At 43.0% G+C, this 22,463-nt stretch overlaps 2 protein-coding genes across 5 annotated transcripts in view; one reads left to right on the top strand and one right to left on the bottom strand.

The window, feature by feature from the left end:
* The window catches only part of LOC124277034, a 56,928-nt gene that overhangs the window by 17,471 nt on the left and 16,994 nt on the right, over positions 1-22,463 (bottom strand). For all 4 annotated transcript variants that reach the window (XM_046712685.1, XM_046712686.1, XM_046712684.1 and 1 more), the window contains exons 7-21: positions 21,213-21,318; positions 19,920-20,008; positions 18,462-18,585; positions 17,963-18,094; positions 16,813-17,064; positions 15,426-15,578; positions 14,042-14,179; positions 13,641-13,750; positions 12,536-12,657; positions 11,109-11,230; positions 10,443-10,575; positions 8,696-8,820; positions 8,084-8,209; positions 7,128-7,301; positions 6,855-7,011 (exon numbers count right to left, since the gene is read on the bottom strand). In XM_046712685.1, coding sequence (XP_046568641.1) covers positions 6,855-7,011; positions 7,128-7,301; positions 8,084-8,209; positions 8,696-8,820; positions 10,443-10,575; positions 11,109-11,230; positions 12,536-12,657; positions 13,641-13,750; positions 14,042-14,179; positions 15,426-15,578; positions 16,813-17,064; positions 17,963-18,094; positions 18,462-18,585; positions 19,920-20,008; positions 21,213-21,318 — 2,063 coding nt within the window. The remainder of the gene's footprint in view (positions 1-6,854; positions 7,012-7,127; positions 7,302-8,083; positions 8,210-8,695; positions 8,821-10,442; positions 10,576-11,108; positions 11,231-12,535; positions 12,658-13,640; positions 13,751-14,041; positions 14,180-15,425; positions 15,579-16,812; positions 17,065-17,962; positions 18,095-18,461; positions 18,586-19,919; positions 20,009-21,212; positions 21,319-22,463) is intronic.
* On the top strand, positions 858-19,054 carry LOC124277035. The gene is made up of 2 exons (XM_046712688.1): positions 858-2,457; positions 18,728-19,054. The coding sequence occupies exons 1-2, from the start codon at positions 1,410-1,412 to the stop codon at positions 18,742-18,744; spliced, it is 1,065 nt and encodes a 354-aa protein (XP_046568644.1). The 5' UTR covers positions 858-1,409; the 3' UTR covers positions 18,745-19,054.

The raw sequence follows: 22,463 nt of genomic DNA, 5'->3' as shown, positions 1-22,463 counted from the left end.
CAGGGTCATCTGCAAGATCTCTTAACAAACCTCAGTGTGGCTAAATCACTTGCAAAGGACAACATGTCTGCTGCACAGGACAAAAGCAAGGGTCTTCAGGATATCAGATCCAAGGAGCCTTCCTACTCTGTTGGCGATCAGGTTCTAATGACTGATCCCACAGTCAAAACCGACCTTTCACCCAAACTATCAAAGAAATGGATAGGGCCTTACAGAATCATTCGCATTGGTCTAAACCACACATACAAACTCATGAATGCAAGCACAAACAAGGAACATAAATCATTCATACATGCCAACAGACTCAAGCCTTATACACCTCCCACTCCTCGTATGCAAGTGTCACAACCCACCCAGCATCTGGCAACACCTACTCAGTCAACATCCTCCCAGCCTGACAATGCACATAGACAAGGCTCACAAACAGCTACTCCAACTCCGTCAACAGCCTCACAGCCAGACAATCTTATCACAACACAGCACATGTCAAGCCAAGAACAAGATAATGAACCAGACAACACACACCCATCATCTTCCCAACAAGATGATCAACTGTATGCGGTAAAACGCATTCACAAAGCCAAAAAGCGATCAGGAGAAACCCATTACTTAATTGAATGGGAAGGTTACCCACAGCGTACCTGGGAACCAGCCTCTAACCTTAGTCCTGAAATGATAAGTGATTACCACACTTACAGAACCCGATTGGGCCACAGACGAAAACGGAAGCACAAATATTTTGCAAAATCATAGATCATGACCTTCCATGGTATTCCTCCTGAAAACATGTCATCTTCGGTCAAGGTAGATGAGCTCTGACCAACCCTTACAGGTAATCATATTACCTTGTGTTTTATAGTGCTACGCTGTGAAATGTTGCGGCCACAACTTTCCTGCATTATGGTCATCCCATCTGACTTGTCCCTTGGTTTCTTTTTGTCGTAGGTCCATCATGGGGAGCCACTATCCTATCGTTACTGCTGCTATTTGTGAATCCTGCCCTGGCTGAAAAACCGATCCAGCGACTAAATTATGGGGTACTGTTTAAGCCATCAACCCCTGTCCATTTTGCAACCGAATACTGGCTTCACACATATGAGATTAGGCTACCATCTAACCCAACCATCCCTTCCTTGTCAACATGCCCCACTTCAAATGCTACATGCCTTCTCATCCAACAAATTCAAACACACCTTCTTTCTCTGCAAACCAAATGTATCTCACACCTCAACACAACGCGTACACAGATCAAACAGTTGATTCCAGAATCAAAACTGAAATCTCCTTCCAGGTCCAAACGGGCACTTTTAAGCTTTGTTGGGGCCTTTTCTAAGACTCTGTTTGGCACCGCCACTACAGGCGATGTCAACATCCTTGCACAGCACATTAACACACTCACAAAACATGAAATGAATGTTATCAATACACTTCGACAGCACTCCCAACACCTCTCTTCTTTCATGCAACTCATTGACAAACGGTTCACAAATGCATTGCAAGGTATCAAAGCCAACCATGACACCATGCAATATGTTACACAAACCATTAACAGAAATACCAAATCTCTCCAAGCAACGTTTGTTTTACTTTCTACTCTCCTAACTGAACAAATACGACATGCTTATGATATTGAGCATCAATTGGATCAACTAAAATCAGGCATTTTAGATTTAGTTCAAGGTCGTCTGTCACCACTCCTTCTTTCTCCTGAAGTCTTAAAACAAACAATCCATCATCTATCGCGTCTCCTATCTGAAAAGTACAGAGGATTCCACCTTCTACAAACTGATCCGTCTTTTTATTATGCACATGCCCAATTCTTATATGCTAGAACCAAACTAAACATCTATGTGTCCATCAAATTTCCCATTTCTTCTATCAGCAAGCCTTTTCATCTCTACAAAATTCTTTCACTCCCTGTACCTGTCAATCAAACATCCTCTCACTCTACTCAGCTTCTGGATCTCCCATCATATTTTGCTATCTCATTTGATTCTCAGCACTATGCTACACTTGATACTTCTCAGCTATCATCTTGCACAGGTCGGTCACTTCTTCACTGTCCCTTTCGCCTTCCCCTTCAAGCTTCGAACAATCCATCGTGTGAAATTGCTCTCTTCCAAGATAGAAGAAGTGATATCAAATCCATGTGCAATTTTAGATACATAACCCAGCCACAACCATCTCAACTTATTCCCGTTGATTCTTCCCATATTCTGGTCTACCAAATACCCTTTCTCTCGCTAACATGCCCAGGTCATCGTCGTATGGTACCTGGCTGTACCTTCTGTGTTCTTGGCACTCCCTGTTCTTGTACGCTTTCCACGGAAACACTCTATTATCCTGCAGCCTTTGGCACCTGTCACAACACATCTGAAAAGCTGACACGTTTGCACCCTGTGAACCTTGCTCTCCTACAGCATTTCTTTGATCCTTCAACCCTTGCTACCATTGCAGGTGACACTAATTTCAAGAAGGCCATCCAAATTCAAATTCCGGATTTTCATATCTATTCCCACAAAATTTCCAAAATACTTGCTCAAGATAAGAATACCCATTTAAGTCTCAGACGAATTGCTGAGCGGGCCAAAAAATGATCAGACCATCTTCCAGAATCTAGCGGAACCCCCTCCTAGATGGTCAGATTGCTGTCCCTAGCTCATGGCCCGACACAAACACCATTATTGTCCTCATCAGCACCAGTATATCGCTCCTCTCTATCTGTTTGGTCATTTGGATGTTCTTCAAACTACGCACTCTCTCGGCAGCATTTGTTTTAATGTCCCACGCTGCTCCTGTCAAATCTGCTTTACTTCCAAACTTTAACTACGATGCCTACACATCTACTACCATTAATCCCTCTGATCTTGTAATCACTACTTTAACTGACTACCATGTCTCCATTCTGTTAGGGATCCTGACTGTCCTCCTGACAGCACTTCTCATCTTTGTCTTTTACACACAGTATTCTCGACCTAACAACTGTCTATTCCTAGAACTCACTACTGGTCCTGAATGTGTGACTATTCCATTTTTTCCACTCACACTGTGTCCTTCCTACTGGCGCATCCAACCTCCTTCTGTCATAGAAGACCTTCAACTCTCAGGATATTTCTTTCCCACTCTCACACTCCACTGGCCTGATTTCCATGTCACCAATAAACTGACCCACCGTTCACTCAACATCCCCAAATCAATCTCGGTCTCCTATCTCACTTCCCGCAAATTACGCAAACTCTTTCAGCAACCGTTTACCGCATATATTTTACTTGTCCACCATGGGTATTTTCAAGTTTTGGAACCGACTGGCATGGTCTTTTAAAGGTCTTTTAAAGGGCAAATTGTTAGGGAACGCTAAAAACTCCCTCATCATTCAACCTGTCTCAAGTATATACTATGTATCTTTTCACCCTTTTTCAGGTTCCTTTTTGACTTGTCCATCTTTTTTAAATTGTCCCTGATTTCTTCTACTCCCATGTGTATTTGTATTTCAGGTCAAATAATTGTATTTCAATTCTTGTACCATAATTGTTTTTAAATATACCACCCCTATGTCCATCCTATTTTTGCTTGTTTTGATCATTGTGTATACGTTTGTCAAACGCTATCATGCGCACCTCTTTGATTCTCATTGTACATCTTGGTATTTGTAACCCTTTCCTATTTTTGTAAAAGCTTTTGAGGACAAAAGCTCCACGACGCATAGGGGTATTGTTACAGTGCATATATTTCTTCATACATTTTATATTTTCACAAATTATTCATAACAAAGAAAATTCGTATACGTTCAAGTTGCAGTGCATAGTGTGTCTTGTTTATAGCCCCGCGTATCAAGCGCAGTAGTAGGCAATTAGCAAACGCCCACGCCAACCTTAAACTAATTAATCAAAGATGAAGCTAGCGAGCTGTGTCGGCTCCGGCCTTTCTTCTCGGGTACATCCCTTGGTCAAAGCACAGATAAGTAGTCCCATCCCAGCAGGAGCATGTCTACCACCAACTAAGTCGTAATCGAAAATCAACTTTTGATGAACAAGATCGAGATTACCATCATGCCATCCTCTTTGTCCTGTCGTAAATGCCATGGTCAGGCGCTGACAGATATTTTGTTAAGCAGCTGGCGCAAGCTGACCGTGGCTACACCACAAAGAAAATCAAACCTTGTTAGGTAATCATCTTCTTACCACCAACCTCGTGTAGTATACTTTGTCAGCATAGGGTAGATAACGCATATGGAAACTTCAACTTTATAGAAACTTGATAATGACAAACGAGCAGAGCTGTGGGGTATAAAATCCTGGGTTCTTCCATCTCAGGCACACTTGCTTGAATAAACCCTGGATCTCATAGCTCTGGCTCCTTTCTTGTTTCAAGGTAAGAAACATTTAAACTTATTCTTGTTTAACTTGTTATTTCTTTGTAATTATCGTCTAGAAAATGTTAGAGTTAGGTTAGAAACATTCCTACAACATTGAAGCACTTTGTCATTGCAAATGCTAGCTCTAGATAACCGATTAATTATTAGGCACTACCCAGGGATATCTATTTATGCACATTGCGTCGTGGGCTCCTCAAGTTTATGTTTTCATGTACAAACGAATAGTTCTTTTCTATGTTTCGACACACATGAGTGTATTCCCAGTCTTTTGTCTTGTTTTATTCATTTGCGTGTTAGTTCTGTATATGCAGGTTAGATTCTCGTTCAGTAGTCTAGATTCTAGTAGCTTAGTCACAAAACAGTTCCGAGTTTATACAATCAATTCCAGCAAAGACGAAGTTTATGTATTTTACTATAGTCCGCCGATCAAATGATATTCGTGTAGATTTACCTCAGATACGCGCTCACATGATAGGTATAACAGCCAACATTTGTGTTTTGATATTTCACCAACACTATAAGAATTTGAATAATGATGTATTAAACGTTCCGTTCCGCGTGCAGTTGTATACCGTACAGAACAGTTTATACGCGAATCACATTACCGTAATCAGTAGAAAATGGTATTGTCTACTCTTCATATTACCAGAAAATATACATTCAAATCCGTGTAGTTTGCAATTACAGTCTTCGTTCCGTATTGGTTTAGCTCCGTAATTTAAGAAATTCGCGTAGCCAATAACAACAGCGCCGTCCTGGTACATTATTACATATTCATTTAACTAAGTTACTGTCTTGTTTTGTAAAGCACAAAAAATGTAGCACTACAGCATTACATATATTCTAGGTCATGGCTTAACTCCGTATATGTCGATATTACACGTTGCCAATAGCAACATCGCCGTTGAAATACATTTACCGTAGTCACCCAAATAATTCAGGATGGGACAAAGTAGTAGTACTCTAGCTAAAACTATATCGTCTGTCCCCGTAGTTACACATATTTATATCACTCTCTAGTTCCACTTACCGTATCTACCGAAATTATTGTATTGAGAAAATATATGTTAACATTACAGTTAGAATGCGTACAGTCAATACCGGAGTTAAATGGTATATGTCAATTCTGAGCACTTCGCGCCGTTTACCGTATTTGCTCAAGGCATGTTTGTTGATAACGGAAATTACTTACACAAGTCATAAATCGTTACCGTAGCTAATGCATTAAGCGCGACATACCGTAATATTAGTAAATTCCTACCGTAGTCAATACACTAAGCGCAACATACCTAATAGTCATAAATTCCTACCGTAGTTAACGCAATAGGCACTACATACCGTAATTGTCATAAATCGCTACCGTAGTTAACGCATTAGGCGCAACATAACGTAATAGTCATAAATCCGCACAACAGTTAATGGACTAGGCACTACATGCTGTAATTAAACTGTTGGGCGCTCCACTCAGTACTTGTTCTTTGCAATTGTTGTTGATGATTAATTTATCCGTCAGGTTATGTTATTTATCAGTACCGTAGTTACTCAAGAAAATGTTGTATTATTTGTATTATGTTTCTGTAAGCAGTTACCGTACATACCCTGTTGTACCACACATGGCTTATATTACCGGACTTAGATATAAACTGTATTAGGATATCATTGATTATTATTTCTATTATTGTATGTCATTATTATGTATGAACTGATGTATATTGAATGTCATGCAAGGACACTTGCTTGAATAAACCCTGGATCTCATAGCTCTGGCTCCTTTCTTGTTTCAAGGTTTCAAGGCTTGCTCCCCTATAGCTAATTCCCCAAATCGAGGCCTGACAGCACCTTTAGCACACATAGCGCTAAAGGTCGTCCTAACGGACACAAAAAGAAAAGCTGTCTTACCTCTGTAACCGGCTGATATTGCTGAACGATTAGAAAAACCGTGTACTCACTTAATAACAAAATCTTTAATTTGAAGATGCTTATCTCATTGTTTTTAAGAGAATTTGTCTTTGATGGTATCAGCAAAATGGTCTTGTGTCAACTCCGTTTGTCCCGAACAAAAGTTGATGTACATCCATTAGTCCTTAGGACTTGGACCGAGTTTCACTGTTTCATTGGCAAAATATACATCGTGCCATGTTTGATCTTTAACAAAGATTGTGTAATAGTTCTCTTAATCAAAAAGCAATCTTTTGTATATTTATTTGTATGAGGAGGAGGAAATAACGAATTTTAGAAATTTTGAATTTCAGGTGGGGATGAGTGACACCTTGGTCGTCAGAGATCTACACAAACATTAACACAGAACATTGGAAACAAGTCGTGGCATCCGTAGTTCGAGAATGCAGAGTGCTGAATTCAGACAACAGTGTCGGTATATTTCCAGGGCAATAAAGTTGCATCTTTTTATACATGACGAGTTACAGAAGTTGAAAGTGACGACACAATAACGATATGTAGTGACATTAGATCACAATACCTTAATGAAACAATAAACTCGAGCTCTTGCATGTCGTCGGCCCAAGCGAGGTGGGCGTTGTGGATGGTGCAGATGTCCGTGGCTCTTGTCTGTGTCACACGATTACTGAAGAACTTGTAGCAGGAAGTCCTGAAGGCGCTCCAGCCGCTGGGGCAAACTGACAGACATAATATCATTGAATTACTTTCTTTTCCAATCGACCATTTTTAATTGTACTGATAATATTCGATATTGAAAAAACATATGTTCAGATAACGCTCTTGGGTACGCTACCTCCACACACGTAGTTGGCGGGTGACCATGATCCGTCGCTATGGCAACGCCTCGTTACAGCATCCGGTCCATACGGGCACTTTGCGAGTACTGTTGCTCCGATGTTGTACCAGTTCTTCTCAAACGAGAGCAGGCCGTCAGCAGAGGGAGGGGGTCGACTACAGCTGGACGGCACTAGAAGAGGAAAATCATATACACTGATACATTAAGTGAAAATTAACTATAGGCCTAATAATATTTGCCACTGTTCAAAACAGACGTTCCTTCTGTGGCTGTCGGGCTTACTTTGTTTGTTATTTTGTCGCTGTTTATTCCAGCTATATGGCGGCGGTCTCTAAATAATCAAATCTGGAACAGAACATCTAATACTTAAGGGCATAAGCATTAATGTACGCAATTGGGTTACGATGACATATGTCAACCATGTCAGCTCAGCGAGCCTGACCAGTGACCACCAGATCATGTTAGTCGCCTCTTACGACCCGAGTATGATCTGACTAGTTTATCACAGTTGTGACATATTCTCAGAGGCTGAGACATGTTGATATGCATGGGCGGATCCAGGAATTTTGAAAGGAGGGGGTTCAGGGGGTTCGAACCCACTGAACCCCCGATTGGCTCCGCCAACGCAAAAAAGATCTTAAGTCATTTTCAAAGAGAGAGAGAGAGGGGGGTTGGGGGTTGGGGGGGGTGTCGAACCCCCTGAACCCTCCCTGATATGTGCGTGCGTGCGTACGTGTCTGTGTGTGACTGTTTTTCACGTATATTCTATTCCGCATTGTGGCTGTATCCCTGAAGTCAAATAACACTTACAAAGAGAGGTGCCAATACAAATACCTATACCCTATCCATCCTCCCAACGATTACAAGCCTGAGCAAACACCCACGCCAACTTCCACGCCCCCGCCTACTCCCACGCACACGTTAACGCCCACGCGCACTAGTTGGCCCCTTACTGTCTTTGACAGGCAGTTGAACGTTGCAGGTCTTGGCACAGCGGGCAGCTGCGATGTTCGGATCTCCGTCACACAGACCCTGATTCTTCAGCTTGTCACAGTCAGGGAAGTTGTCATACTTTTTTTCTGAATGAACAGTGAATGAATAACATTAAAATATGAACTTTGTTTATTTTAACACACAAATTCATTGCTTTCAGTAAGAGACGTCACAAAGTGTATGTGTAACGTCTTGGCATTATCTCCCGAGAAGTGCGAATACACCCCAAAATGCACATCCGTCTGTTTTAGCGGATCGTGTTGGATCGTCTTAAGGTGTCTAGGATCGTGTTGAGCAGCGCCCCACCTTCCGGCTAAAATTAAGGGCACCACTAAATGCGAATACCGATTCCGGAATGGATGAGTCAGGCTGATTAACTTATATTTACAGATTCAGCATTAGTCAACTTATTCAAAGAAAAACACGTTCACAGTCTGTGAAAACCGACGGGATATTTCCAGTCAAAGAATGGATGAATTCTTATTAAGAGGTAGTTAAGATTTAGGCTCCAAAGGTAAAGCAGGGGCAGCTAATCGGCACACAGAGGTGGAACTATTTTCAGAATTATTTACCAAGGCCACAGGCGTCGCAGTAGTTCCGGTCGCATTGCCCTTCGTAGATCTTCGTATAGCACCAGGGTCGGAAGCTGTTGTCAGGGTTACGGCAGTAGTTTTCCTCCAGCACTGCGTCAAAGTCTCTATGAAAACGAGATTAAACGACAAATTTAAGTGCTTCGCAAGATTCATATCTGTTTGACCTTTCAGAAGGCACGCCTGACCCCCCATAGACAAATACATCAAACAGATGACATTCAAATTAACATTTCAGTATCTTTTAATGCAATTACAAGAAATCCCGTCCATGTGAACGGAAACGTTCTGTTGCGAAGAGTTGTGTTCAAAGCGATATGAGTACAAATGGACATAAAAGCAGCACACTTTGTTTGCAGAAGTATCTGATGGTCAGGAAATTCCTGTGAAGTTTTAATCAATTAGCCGCGTGATGGAGCAGCAAGGGGGCCAGTACGTCTAACCCCCACATGACACTGCCAATACTCGTTTATTTTATTTTAAATATAACCCAACATGACGTGCGATTTCCCCATTAGTAAACAGTACTTTGGCTTGAATTCGTTGAATTAATGTACACACTGTTTCGACAATGAAAGTAGCAGTAGCTGAATGACAATTAGGGCTGTAACGATGCCTAGAACTATCGATGGATTGCAATTGTTGAGTCTCCGATAGCAATTAATCGATGGTAGAAACGAAAACCTATCGATGCATTGACAGTATGTGTAACTATCGATAGTTTAGTTATTGACTTCCGTTGATAAATGCTCAGCAGAAAATACAGGAAGTACCAGATTCGTTCACTTTGATTTAGAGTTATCCGCTCCTGATACCTCTTAAACAAACATGGCGGCAAACACAGGTTGCGATTCGGAGTTTGCATTTGTGAATAACAGCCCTGGATGTGGGTTTCAAGTTTCTTGTCAGTAATTAAAAGAGCCTGAAACTACTTCAACTTGTTTTTATTTCACATAAACTATACATTCAATTGGGAAATGACTTCAAATGAGACAATTCAAGGACAAATACCTATTGCAATAGTTGGTCGCAACAGCAGACTATCGCTATCGCAATAGTTGCTTCCCCTGGATAGTTCCCCTAATTACAATGCAGTAACAGCAGCGGCTTATCTGTGACGAAGCGGTAACTGGAGCGGTTGTTTGTTCCAACAACAGTTGTCACAGCGGTAGCTGTAGGACATAACGGCTGGTGTTCCACTGTATAGTTATTATGGCGTAACGTTCCGTTGGGGTGTGACATTGTGTGGAGTAGTACTGTTGGGAATTGGTTAAAATCTTATAATTGATGATTGGTTCATTACAACCGATCAATCATGGAAAGAATTGGTTAGCGTCATTAATGAAATTTCTTAATGCACATAAGAATAAGGAAAAAAGCATGTAGTTCTTTTGGGGTTTTTTGGCAAAATTTCACATCTTTAAAGGATGACTAGTATGTTAGGAACATAAATTTCTTGGAGTCTTTAAGATAAATTCAATCATGAGTTGAAACGAGCTTGTAGTGCTTATGAAATGTAACAGACAAAACCAACCTTGTGAAAAATATTGTTAATGAAAACAAGTGTTCCAGAATTGTTTGTGTTCGATTATGAGAAAACATGATCGATTCCTTAGTCGTTTAGTCACTGCGACCAATCTTCGATTATTTCAATTAATCGGATCAGCACTAGTGTGGAGGACACAATAGCCTTATCACTGACCACAGTCCACGAGTGACCTCGACTTACCCGGAACTGAACATATGGTGCGGACATCCGGTGACCCTGTCCCACGGCAGGCATGGCTGAAAGTCTCGGGTCACGTTGACCCTACCCCGATAGCTCCGGCCGTTGTCCTCCGTATTGTAGCAGTGGCTCTCCGCTGTAACCCACAATACAGTGTAGTGAACACACAAGGTACAGCACATTATAGTTGTGGGGCTTCTTTCACTATGCAGCCTTTACTAAGGTTAACCTTTTCTCCCATTCTTTAACATTGCACTAAGGTTACCTTAGTGACTTACGATCACCTTTGTCCTTTGTGATAGGAGGCCCTGGGTGCCGTTGGATAAAACGTTCTTAGCGCTAAGGTGACCTAACTCACATACCAAAACATAGACTTAAGGTAGTCTTAGCGCTAAGGTTTTGTACAACCGTACCCAAGGCTTCATCCCAAGGAGCGACCATGCCTCTACGTCTGTGGGGAATCACATGATTTACCATAGGTGTACAATCGCCGTAGCGGTGAGGTCGTGCTGGAACAGGGTCCCATTTATTGAAGTGACTGTTACCTTAAACGACTCACAGGCGTAGGACAATCCTTAATGCCCACGTTTCGCATGGATCCCGGTCCACAAAGCTTTCGTAACGTTACGATATATCGTATCTACAAAATTTATTACTGGCAGTACTTACGGAGGATGACGTCAACTTTAGCCTTGAACCCTCTGTAATGGCCAGTGAGGTCAGTGTTAAGCTGGAAGGTCACAGTGTTGTTCAGTGTCCGGAAACTCTGGTCCAGGCCTTGACCGCATCTCCTTCAAGAACAAAATCACGGACACGATTCATTCTCTTGTTCGGTCGTTCGTTCGTTCGTTCGTTCGTTCGGTCGCTCGGTCGTTTAAATACGTATATTCAGTTCCAGCTAATTCACTGTGGTTTCCAACTGATAACACTTGACAAACCAGTGATTGATATTGTGATCATCCTCCTACTTTCTCGAGGTACGATGACACGCATCAGCCCAGTCTGACAAACATGGGGAGGGATTGGTAATAACCAGTCGAACTCCAGACATTTCGTGATGATCGAGTAATGTCATATGCCCATTAAAGCCTAAGATTGGAACATAATCTGCTGGTTGTTTATGAGCATCACTGTTATGATCTTACATCGCCAATTACAGGTGCTCGAACAATGTTGAATATGGTCTAAAGTAGATCGGACTTTCGTGCTCCTCGGGAGTAGTATTTATCATATTCTGCCTTTTCGGTAAAAATGAGTGAGTGAGTTTAGTTTTACGCCACACTCAGCAATATTCCAGCTATATGGCAGCGGTCTGTAAATAATCGAGTCTGGACCAGACAATCCAGTGATCAACAGCATGAGCATCGATCTGCCCAATTGGGATACGATGACATGTATCAACCAAGTCAGCGAGCCTGACCACCCGATCCCGTTAGTCGCCTTTTACGACAAGCATAGTCGCCTTTTGTGGCAAGCATGGGTTGCTGAAGACCTATTCTACCCCGGATCTTCACGGGTCACGGTAAAAATGAACTAAGCGTTAGAGCATATTGTGATGTGTCATGCTTGTCCTCTGTTTACCTAAAGCTGCATCAAAATACCAAGTGAGAGAGTCAAACTGAAAAGACCTTGTCAAATCACAATGTCCTTATTTTCTCAAGTTTATTTCCAATCAGTCTTGAACGAAAGGAAGGCGAGCGCAGCGAATTAATGCGACGGGGAAGCCCACTGTTGGACGTGTTCGCTGAAACTCCTGCGTTCTATTCCCAAGATATGTAAACTATAAAAAGCAAACACTATGTCTACAGCGGTGAAGATTCGGCTTAGAATTGGTCTTCAGCAACCAATGTTTTTGTAAGATTTGACCGACGGGATCGGGTGGTCAGACATCCTCACTAAGTTGACACATGTCATCGAATTGCTTAGACTCGATTATTTACAGAACGCCGCCATATAGCTGGTATATATTTTGCATAAAAGTAGAGTGAAACGTATTGCTGGAATATTGCTTAAAGCGGCGAAAAGCCAGACTCAATTGCGATGTCCACATTTTAGTATGCGTCCACTATTGATAACTCTGGAGAGGGTTTACTTACGTAGGGGCGTGCTGACCGGGGTAGATGTAGCGGATAATGAACGAGTCCCCCTCACAGTTGTCTGTCTTAACCCCCACGTCGAAGTCTTCAAAGTTGATGAGCATCGTTGCTCCAAGAGGAGCCTGGCGAACGGAACAAAATGTTCAAAAAGGAACGGTTGAAATAATTTCAGCTATGTAAATGAACGAAATTGAAGTTTCAAATTGAAAATACTTCGACTCAACAACACGTACCTGTAAATGTAAATATGTGGTGATACATTTATTTAATATGAAATCTAAATGGACAGTTTAGTAGATTCCAACACAATACATGCTAACATAATCTAGATTAGGATAGTCAAGTAAATCCCACATTTGAAATTGAAAGAAATGTTTTTAGTTGAAAGGCTTTTGGGGTACAACTTGAATGTTGAGTGAGTGAGTGAGTTTAGTTTTACGCCACACTCAGCAATATTCCAGCTATATGGCGGCGGTCTGTAAATAATCGAGTCTGAACCAGACAATCCAGTGATCAACAGCATGAGCATCGATCTGCCCAATTGGGAACCGATGACATGTGTCAACCAAGTCAGCGTGCCTGACCACCCGATCCCGTTAGTCGCCTCTTACGACAAGCATGGGTTACTGAAGATCAATATTCTAACCCGGACCTTCATAGGTAGCCTCTTATGACAAGCATGGGTTACTGAAAATCAATATTCTAACCGAGATCTTCACCGGTAACTTGAATGTTGAAGACAGGCATGCACAAGATAAGCCCTTGCAGAAACGGGAGGCGACATCACCGCTGTTGCCACACACCAAGGTTGGGTATTTGATTGTTGTTTGACGCCACACTCAGCAGTATTCCAGCTTTGACGGTGGTCTGTTGCTTTGTCTGGTACAGACAGTGGTCGATATTGTGAGCACCGATCCACGCCGTCAAGGTACGAGTCACCAGCCAGACCACTAGATCCATTCCGACCTTTCCATTTCTGGTGTCCCCCGCCGTGATATTGCTGGAATATTGCTAAAGGCGGCGTAAAACTAAACTCACTCACTCTCTTGGACACGCTTTCGATGCTGTGTGAAAGAAACAAATCATAGTTCCTTGTTTAGCCTACCTTGATAAGCCAGTAACAGTCCAGCGACGGGCGATATGGAGACGGATAGCCAGGGGAGGTAACCACTACAGAAGGATTGTCACGTGACAGCTCTATAACGTCCCCGCAATCTGAAAGTTACATCATTTGTCGATGAAAGGTTTGCAATCTAAACGAACATTTCTCATTTCATCTATACTTTTTTCTTCAGTAAACTTCAAAGTAAATTCTAAATTCTGGAGGCAATGAGTCAACCGAGGCCAAGTGGACCAGTTGCGTAACTTGACCGTGCCAGGATCCGCTTCTCTGTGGTTCTAGCCTTGTCATATTAAGTTGATATAACGGAAATACCGTTCAAAGCGGTGTTGAATACACCTAGCCGTGATATTGCTGGAATATTGGTGCTGGTGAAACTGACCTACCTCTGTCGTACTTCGAGTAGTAACAGAACCACATCGTCAGATCACCGTAGCTGGTTATCTCGAAGGGGATGTTCGACTCGAGTTTCGCGACTCTGTCGTTCGTAGATATCCGTACACTTTCAAGCGTACTCATCATGCCTGGAAAGAGTGGTAATTGGCAGTAGAGATTGTTGGCAGCTCAATTAAAGTGATTGTCAGTGACAGCAAAGTACTGAAACGCACGTAAAATATCGAGAACTGTAGTTGGCCAAATTATAACAAGAAGAGCTACCTCCCTTGGCTGTTGGCCCAGAACACATTGATCGTTCGAGAAGTTTTGGGATGGGACAGACAGATGGCTGGATATATTTCATAGGTGAGGTCATTCTTAAGAATATTTCGCTTATATGACGACACCCATGCGTGTGGGTGGCTGCTTGTACTAGCCCAAAATTAAGCCGGTTTTATAGTGCTAGCTGATTGAGATACCATGCCGCAGTTAAGCATGAATATCCCACTCAGACACATTATAACGACCAGTCCTTGTTGTACCCATTAATGCCGAGCGCCAGGCAGGGACCAACAAGAACCATATTTTAACGTCTTTTGGTATGATGCGGCCAGGGATCGAACCCGCTCTCCGGGCGGACGCTCTAACCACTACACCACGGAGGCGGTCTGTACATATATATAGTAGCTGTATGACAGATTTGGGGCATCTTACGACCTGATGTGTGTCGTATTTATTTCCTATAACATCGAATTCCTGCAAGATTCCAACGCTCTTCGGGCTCACAAGGAAAAGCGACAATATTCTCCACATTCGTTAATTTAACTCAGTGAATCGCCTGTTTCTATTGTAAGCTGTGTATTTAATTTGAATTGGTGTTTTCAGTATTGCCCTTTTGTATTAAACAGCAATTTATATACTCATGCCAATAATGGTTGTCACAACCCTCCCCACCCCAACCCCCCACCCCAATTAAAATAATTGAAGGGGGTGACAACCATTATTGGCATGAGTATATCTTTGTTGTTTAGACTTTACAACATCTGTACACTTTACAAGCTAATGGACATTTGACTAACATCGCTCAGTCAAAAATATTTGCATTTGTATGTAATGTTTCATGTTTCTGGTTGTATATCTGTTTTCATTTACTACTGCCTCTACCTTAACACCACAGGACCACATACTGTAAATAGGTTTTTTGTTTCTAATTCCTATAATGTTTGCTTTTGAAAAAACGAGGATCTATTTTGTATTTATTTGTTTTATAATAGGATAATTACAAATATTTTCTCTCTTTTTGATATATGAAGCGTTTGCCACATTAAACATACTTTTGTCAAACATCATATGTCTGTGTATTGTGTCACCAGAAACTAATGAAGGTGTACTCACCGTTTACGCTTTGACACGGCACCTTCTTTGAGATCGGAAAAAGAATGAAAGGCGTGTCGTTGGGAAGGTAAATGACATCCTCCGAGAACCCGTCGTCACGGTAACAGAGCCTCAGGATGAAGGTGGAGGTTGTCGCGTTTTTCATCGAAAAACCTGCACAAAGAGAAGGAACTGTGGTCAAATTCTGACGACCCGCGCGGTAGCAACGAGGAACAGATAAATGTTTATTGCTTAACTTCGCAATATTGCAGTTTTAATGCAGCGGGCTGTTAATCCAATGATTGATAGTGGACAACGATTCGCCAAGTTCAGGTTTGATGACACGCCATCAACCAATTCGCCGATTCTGATCCCCCGATCCATTTGTTCGTCCTGCAAACCTTTGTTTGTTTGTTGTTTAACGCCGGACTCGGCAATATTCCAGCTATTCCCCCGATCCATTTGTCATAAGCATCGATCTAGGCATTTTGGATATGATGACTGGATAATCGAGTCTGGACCAGACAATCCAGTGATCAACAGCATGAGCATCGATCTGCCCAATTGGGAACCGATGACATGTGTCAACCAAGTCAGCGAGCCTGACCACCCGATCCCGTTAGTCGCCTCTTACGACAAGCATGGGTTACTGAAGACCAATTCTAACTCGGATCTTTACGTGTCCGTAACAATAAGAATAACAGGATGCTGATGTTCCTGGAACTAGATTGGTAAAGTTGGCAGCTGGAGGTATTCAGAAGAAGGTAGTTGACACGTGTACATGTGTGAGTGAGTGAGAGTGACATCCACCTGCTGTATAAAACATTCAATAACACAAAATGCATGACAACAATGTTTGTGTGTATATTCAGTTACTAACATATGACTAAAAGAATAGAACCCCTCCCCTCGTACTTAGGAACCCTGGTTTTAAATATGCCACCGTTTTTGCAACACATGTGTCTGGGAACTTTTTTGTTTGTGATTCGACAATATTCCAGCTATATATTCACATGTTCCCAATCATATTATCTAGTGGATGACATACTGAGCACACAGCAATTACCTCAACGCCATAATAATAATAATAATAATAATAATAATGTGTCCATTTATATAGCGCCAAACTCCACACTAGGTATGCTCATAGCGCTAACAATCAAGGCCATTATTACCCCGGATAACCCAAGCTGCCTGTTAGGCGCTAGAAGGTTATAGCCATATGACTTTTTTCCACCGGGTACCCATTTTCCTGCATACATGAGTTTTGCTGAAGACCAGATCTAACGCCTGCTAGGAAAATCACATCAATCACCAATTCTTTAATTTATACAGGGTATAGGGAGATTCAAGAGATAATAACATTATCTCGTTGCCGAGATACAGATTATCAGTCCAGAGTACGTACCGGTCGGGCAGGCCCCGGTGTCTGCGGCTAAAGTAGCGTATCTCCCAGTCCCCCAGGGCGTCTTGTCGGATGTTGAATAATGCAAACAAAACACCAGGTTCGTCAGGTTTCCCCCTAAATGGAAACTGTCGCCAAGGCTTGACATCCGCACTGTTGGTTGATAGGTTCGATTCAAGAACATATTCGACGGACATCCGGCGGAAGTACCCAGAACGCCATAGGCTCCAGCCGGAAAATCGGGAACCGAGTCCACTGAAACAAAGGGGAGATAATCAATGAAGCAACAGTGTTCACGAAAGCAGTCACTTTGCTGTTTTCATCTTTCTAACTGATTCGTGTCAAATTGGCTACCGGTATCTGTTGTATTGATGGTATTTCGTTTTTTCTGGGGCGGTGGGAGTGGCTTAGTCGTTTTACGCCGCTTTTTAGCAATATTCTAGCAATATCACGGTGGGTGACACCAGAAATGCGCTTCACACACTGTACCCATGTGGGGGAATCGAACCCGGGTCTTCCGCGTGACGAGCGGACGCTTTAACCACTAGGCTACCCCACCACCGGATTGATTAAAACTGTCACTACAAGGTATTTTTCTCACTTCATGACAAGTTTCGCTAAATATACTACCTTTTCAGGTCAAATCACTGACATAGGGCCTTAAGGCTAAAACAAATGTAGGGCCTTTTTAGGGTGAAATATTCAAATTTCAGGCTTTTCCATGTAGACCGCCTCCGTGGTGTAGTGGTTAGGGCGTCCGCCCGGAGAGCGGAAGGTCGCGGGTTCGATCCCCGACCGCGTCATACCAAAAGACGTTAAACTATGGTACTTGTTGGTCCCTGCCTGGCGCTCGGCATTAATGGGTACAACAAGGACTGGTCGGCTCGGAGTCAGTATTATGTGTCTGAGTTGGGTATTCATGCTTCACTGCGGTATGGTATCTCAGTGGGCTAGCACTATAAAACCAGCTTCAGTCTGGGCTAGTACAAGCAGCCGCACATACACATACACACACATGCACGTCGCCATATGAGCTAAATATTCTCAAGCACGATGTTAAACCCAATTTCACCTCACCACACCTGTTGCAACGTTAACATCTAACTCACTCCACGTAGTGTACACGCTAAATGCACCGACGTGGACGACATACCTGTCTTGATGACTGTCCTGCAGCCAGTCTTGGGGTCGAGCCCAGGGGGACACATACATCGACACGCCCCCTCCACGTAGGACACAAAGCCATCATTGATACATTCAATGGAGAAGTCGGGGCACATCCGGGCTGAAAGACAAAGTTAGGTGGAGGAGTGAGTTTATCTTTAGGCCGTTCCAGCACAATTCCAGCAATACCAAGACCAAGTTTGGACACTGTGTTAACCGGACACCTAGTTATACAGGACGGTGTAGGTATGTACCTTGACACTGGTTCCCGGCCTATTTTGAACACTGTGTAAACCGGACACCCACTAATACAAGACGGTGTAGGTATGTACCTTGACACTGGTTCCCGGCCTAGTTTGAACACTGTGTTAACCGGACACCCACTTATACAAGATGGTGTAGGTATGTACCTTGACACTGCTTCTTGACCTAGTTTGAACACTTTGCTAACCGGCCACCCAGTTATACAGGACGGGATAGATACGTACCTTTACACTGGTTGGTGAAAGCTATCTCGTGCCAGGTGTAGAACACGTTACCCCGCATGCCGTCCAGATTGGCCAGGTCGTGGAACAGCACTGTCATGGAGGGCCACGGACCCTGCTTGAACCCCTGGAAACCAGCACATCGCAATAAAGAAAAAAACATAAACATAAAAGCGTTATAACTACGCGTAGACTTCAAAGGGGAAATCACCAATCTTAAAACAAGGCGATAATATTCGCCTAAGAGCAATATTGTATCCACAAATCAGTGTTTCCGCTGACTTAATTATTTATCGGACACTGTGTCAGGCGACCTAAAATTTTACCGGTCATGAATGAAATTTGCCGGTCGTATCCTATTGCCATACTGTAAGTACTCACTTTACAGTTATTTTTAGTCTGGGTATTTCCGAAACATAATAATTTTTGCGACCATGAAAGCACAGCCAAGACTCATTTTGCTTACCCATGATGTTTTTATTTTAATACATGACTATTTACCGGACACAGTGTCCGGCTGGGTTTAAATTTACCGGTCCCCAACAAATTTTACCGGTGATTTTCAGGTATAAACCGGAGAACGGAAACACTGACAAATAACATGTTATTAAAAAGACTTGAATTTAGCTGATGTTGGGCCGTGCTTCACTTGTCCCACATTTGATTTACAGAAACGGCTGATACGTGAAGTCCTCGTATTGGGTAGCGACAGATATCTGCATGTATAATGCCCAGATACTTACATTCGGGTACAGAATATCAGCTAGTCAGATACAATATACTGCCTGGATGAATACAGTTTGGAACAGAATACCGCCAATATACTCTCGTGTACAGAATACCGCCAATATACTCTCGTGTACAGACTACAGCCTAGAAGCATTTGGGTACAGCACACCACTAAGATACAGTCAGCTACAAAATATCGCCAAGCTGGATACAGAATATGGAGTTGGATACAGAATACGGCCAATATGGAGTCAGATACAGAATACGGCCAATATTGATTTGGATATAGAATACGGCCAATATGGAGTCGGAAACAGAATACGGCCAATATGGAGTCGGATACAGAATACGGCCAATTTGGAGTCGGATACAGAATAAGGCCCACTATGGAGTCGGATACAGAATACGGCCAATATGGAGGCGGATACAGAATACAGCCAATATGGAGGCGGATACAGAATACGGCCTAGATGGAATGGGATGCAAAGCACTGACTTTACACAGTCGGGTACAGAATACGACGTAAACACAGTCGAATACAGAATACGGCCAATATGGAGTCGGATACAGAATACGTCCAAAATATGGAGTCGGATACAGAATACGGCCTAGATGGAGTGGGATGCAAAGCACTGACTTTACACAGTCGGGTACAGAATACGGCCTAGACACAGTCGGGTACAGATTACAGCCTGCACACAGTCGGGTGCTGATTTCCGCCCACATACTTACGTTGACACCATAGTGCATGATGCTGCTGAGGTCATACCGGAAGGACATAGTTGTCTCTCTGTACTCCTCCATGAAGATAAACCAGTTAGCTGAAACAAAACATAAAGTCAGATCAGTGTTTCTGTCATGCATGCCCAACAGCGCCTTAGTCGACTGAAGCAGTGTTCTCCTTAAACTACATTTGTGAGAAGAGAACACTTCCTGGTGAATTGTTCTCATTCAGTATGTAGAACGGCGTCTATATTCAAAAGCGTTTCCCGACACGTCCTCAAGGGAGGCTTAGGTGCAGGAGTGTATCCAAGATGGGCCAAATATTGGTGAACCTCGTTGACTCGAACTCTGATAGCACGCAGACACGCAGATAGTGAGTGAGTGAGTGAGTATGGTTTTACGCCGTTTTTAGCAATATTCCAGCAATATCACGGCGGGGTACACCAGAACTGGACTTCACACATTGTACCCATGTGGGGAATCGAACCCAGGTCTTCGGCGTGACGAGCGAACGCTTTAACCACTAGGCTACCCCGCCACCGGAGATACCTTAAGACAAACCTAGCAGTCTACTTTTCTGATAAGTCGATGTTGTTTTGTCCCACAAATGAGAAAGTATATTGATTCACCGTACTATATACAGTGCCATGTAATATATATCAGACCTTATGTCGAATAGCAGAACTCTGCTTGCCTCGAATTTCGGGTAACGCAATACGTTAACGATAATCCAAGAGACTTCTAGCTATTCGAAACATCTGATACAGACAGCCGTCAAATATTGGGATACTCCCTGAGCGCGGGGGGCGGCGGGGTAGCCTAGTGGTTAAAGCGTTGGCTCGTCACGCCGAAGACCCGGGTTCGAATCCCCACATGGGTACAATGTGTGAAGCCCATTTCTGGTGTCCCCCGCCGTGATGTTGTTGGAATATTTTTAAAAGCGGCGTAAAACCAAACTCAGTCAGTCCCTGAGCGCGGCGTAAAACAATAACCAAACCGTTATACCTTTCTGGAGAGGATGAAATGGCATTCGCGATTATTGCAGTGAATGAGTGAGTTGGTGTGGATTAACTCCGCATTCAGCACTATCACGGTTGGGGGACACCAGAAAAAAGGATTCGAACATTTGAGGAAAACAATTTCACTCATGTCCGAGTCATCTCCGGCGAGAAGGGCTAACACGTGAGTGACTTGACTACTCTTTCGCCCCGTGAATGAGCTCAGGGTTCGATCAAACACATTGTAAGAGGGGCGCAAGATAATGCAAGTACCAATGAACTGAAAATCTCTTCCGTCACCTACTTAGGGCAATGTTTTTCCAGTTGACTCTGATGAAGCCGCCTCGGTCAGGGCTGACGTGGTCGTGAAAGACACCAAAGGCGTGAGACAGTTCATGGACACACGCACCCTGAGGATAAAACTATCCATGTGAGAACTAAGGACAATTTTGTACACACATTTGTTTCTGGATTTTTTTGTTTAAAAAGTAGGTTCTAGAAACAATCAATACACAATCGGCCACGATCATACACTTGTAACACATGTTATATTTGGGGTTGCATTTGGGAGTCCCAAGCCCAACCCTCACTCTCAGAGTCACCAAAGTCAGCTATCTAACCCACTCAGCCATTCCACCAGTCAGCTGACTTTGTGTGCTGGCGATTAGGTGAAGTGAGGTGAAATTGGGTTTAACGTCGTGCTTGAGAATATTTCGCTCATACGACGACGTGCATGCGTGTGTATGTGTATGTGCGGCTGCTTGTACTAGCCCAGACTGAAGCTGGTTTTATAGTCCTAGCCCACTGAGATACCACGCCGCAGTGAAGCATGAATACCCCACTCAGACACATTATACTGACTCCGAGCCGACCAGTCCTTGTTGTACCCATTAATGCCGAGCGCAAGCTGGCGATTAGGAGCCTTACACTGAGACTGAGGGTTTGATAAACAATACTGGAATCTGTACTTTACTGGGAAAGTGTAATCCCAAATTTAACGTGTTACATTTGACCACTTTTAAATGGTTCTGTGTATATATATATATTCGTACGATACGTACAATATACCACATACTGTCACGTTCACTGCAGCACGTACAATATTCCACATAACATTATGTACGCTGCAGCATTCATACACGAATTACACCACCATGATACGCAGGATACGTCCACCACTGACTCGTACGATACGTACAATATTCCACATAACATTACGTACGTTGCAGCATTCATACACGAATTATACCATCATGATACGCAGGATACGTCCACCACTGACTCGTACAATACGTACAATATTCCACATAACATTACGTACGCTGCAGCATTCATACACGAATTACACCTACATGATAGCATTGATACGCAGGATACGTCCGCCACTGACTCGTACCATGCGGACAATATTCCATATAAAATTATGTACGCTGCAGCATTCATACACGAATGACACCATTATGATAGCATTGATACGCAGGATACGTCCGCCACTGACTCGTACCATGCGTACAATATTCCACATAACATTATGTACGCTGCAGCATTCATACAC

Source organism: Haliotis rubra, unplaced genomic scaffold, assembly GCF_003918875.1.
Source record: "Haliotis rubra isolate DU_JTF1 unplaced genomic scaffold, ASM391887v1 Scf217, whole genome shotgun sequence".
In the NCBI taxonomy this organism is placed as follows: Eukaryota; Metazoa; Mollusca; class Gastropoda; order Lepetellida; family Haliotidae; genus Haliotis; species Haliotis rubra.
Note: the sequence above shows the minus strand (reverse complement) of the source record. Positions and strands in the feature narration are given on the sequence as shown.

Coding starts and splice junctions, on each gene's coding strand:
- LOC124277035 (XM_046712688.1), top strand. CDS start 1,410: ATGAATGTTATCAATACACTTCGACAGCACTCCCAACACCTCTCTTCT.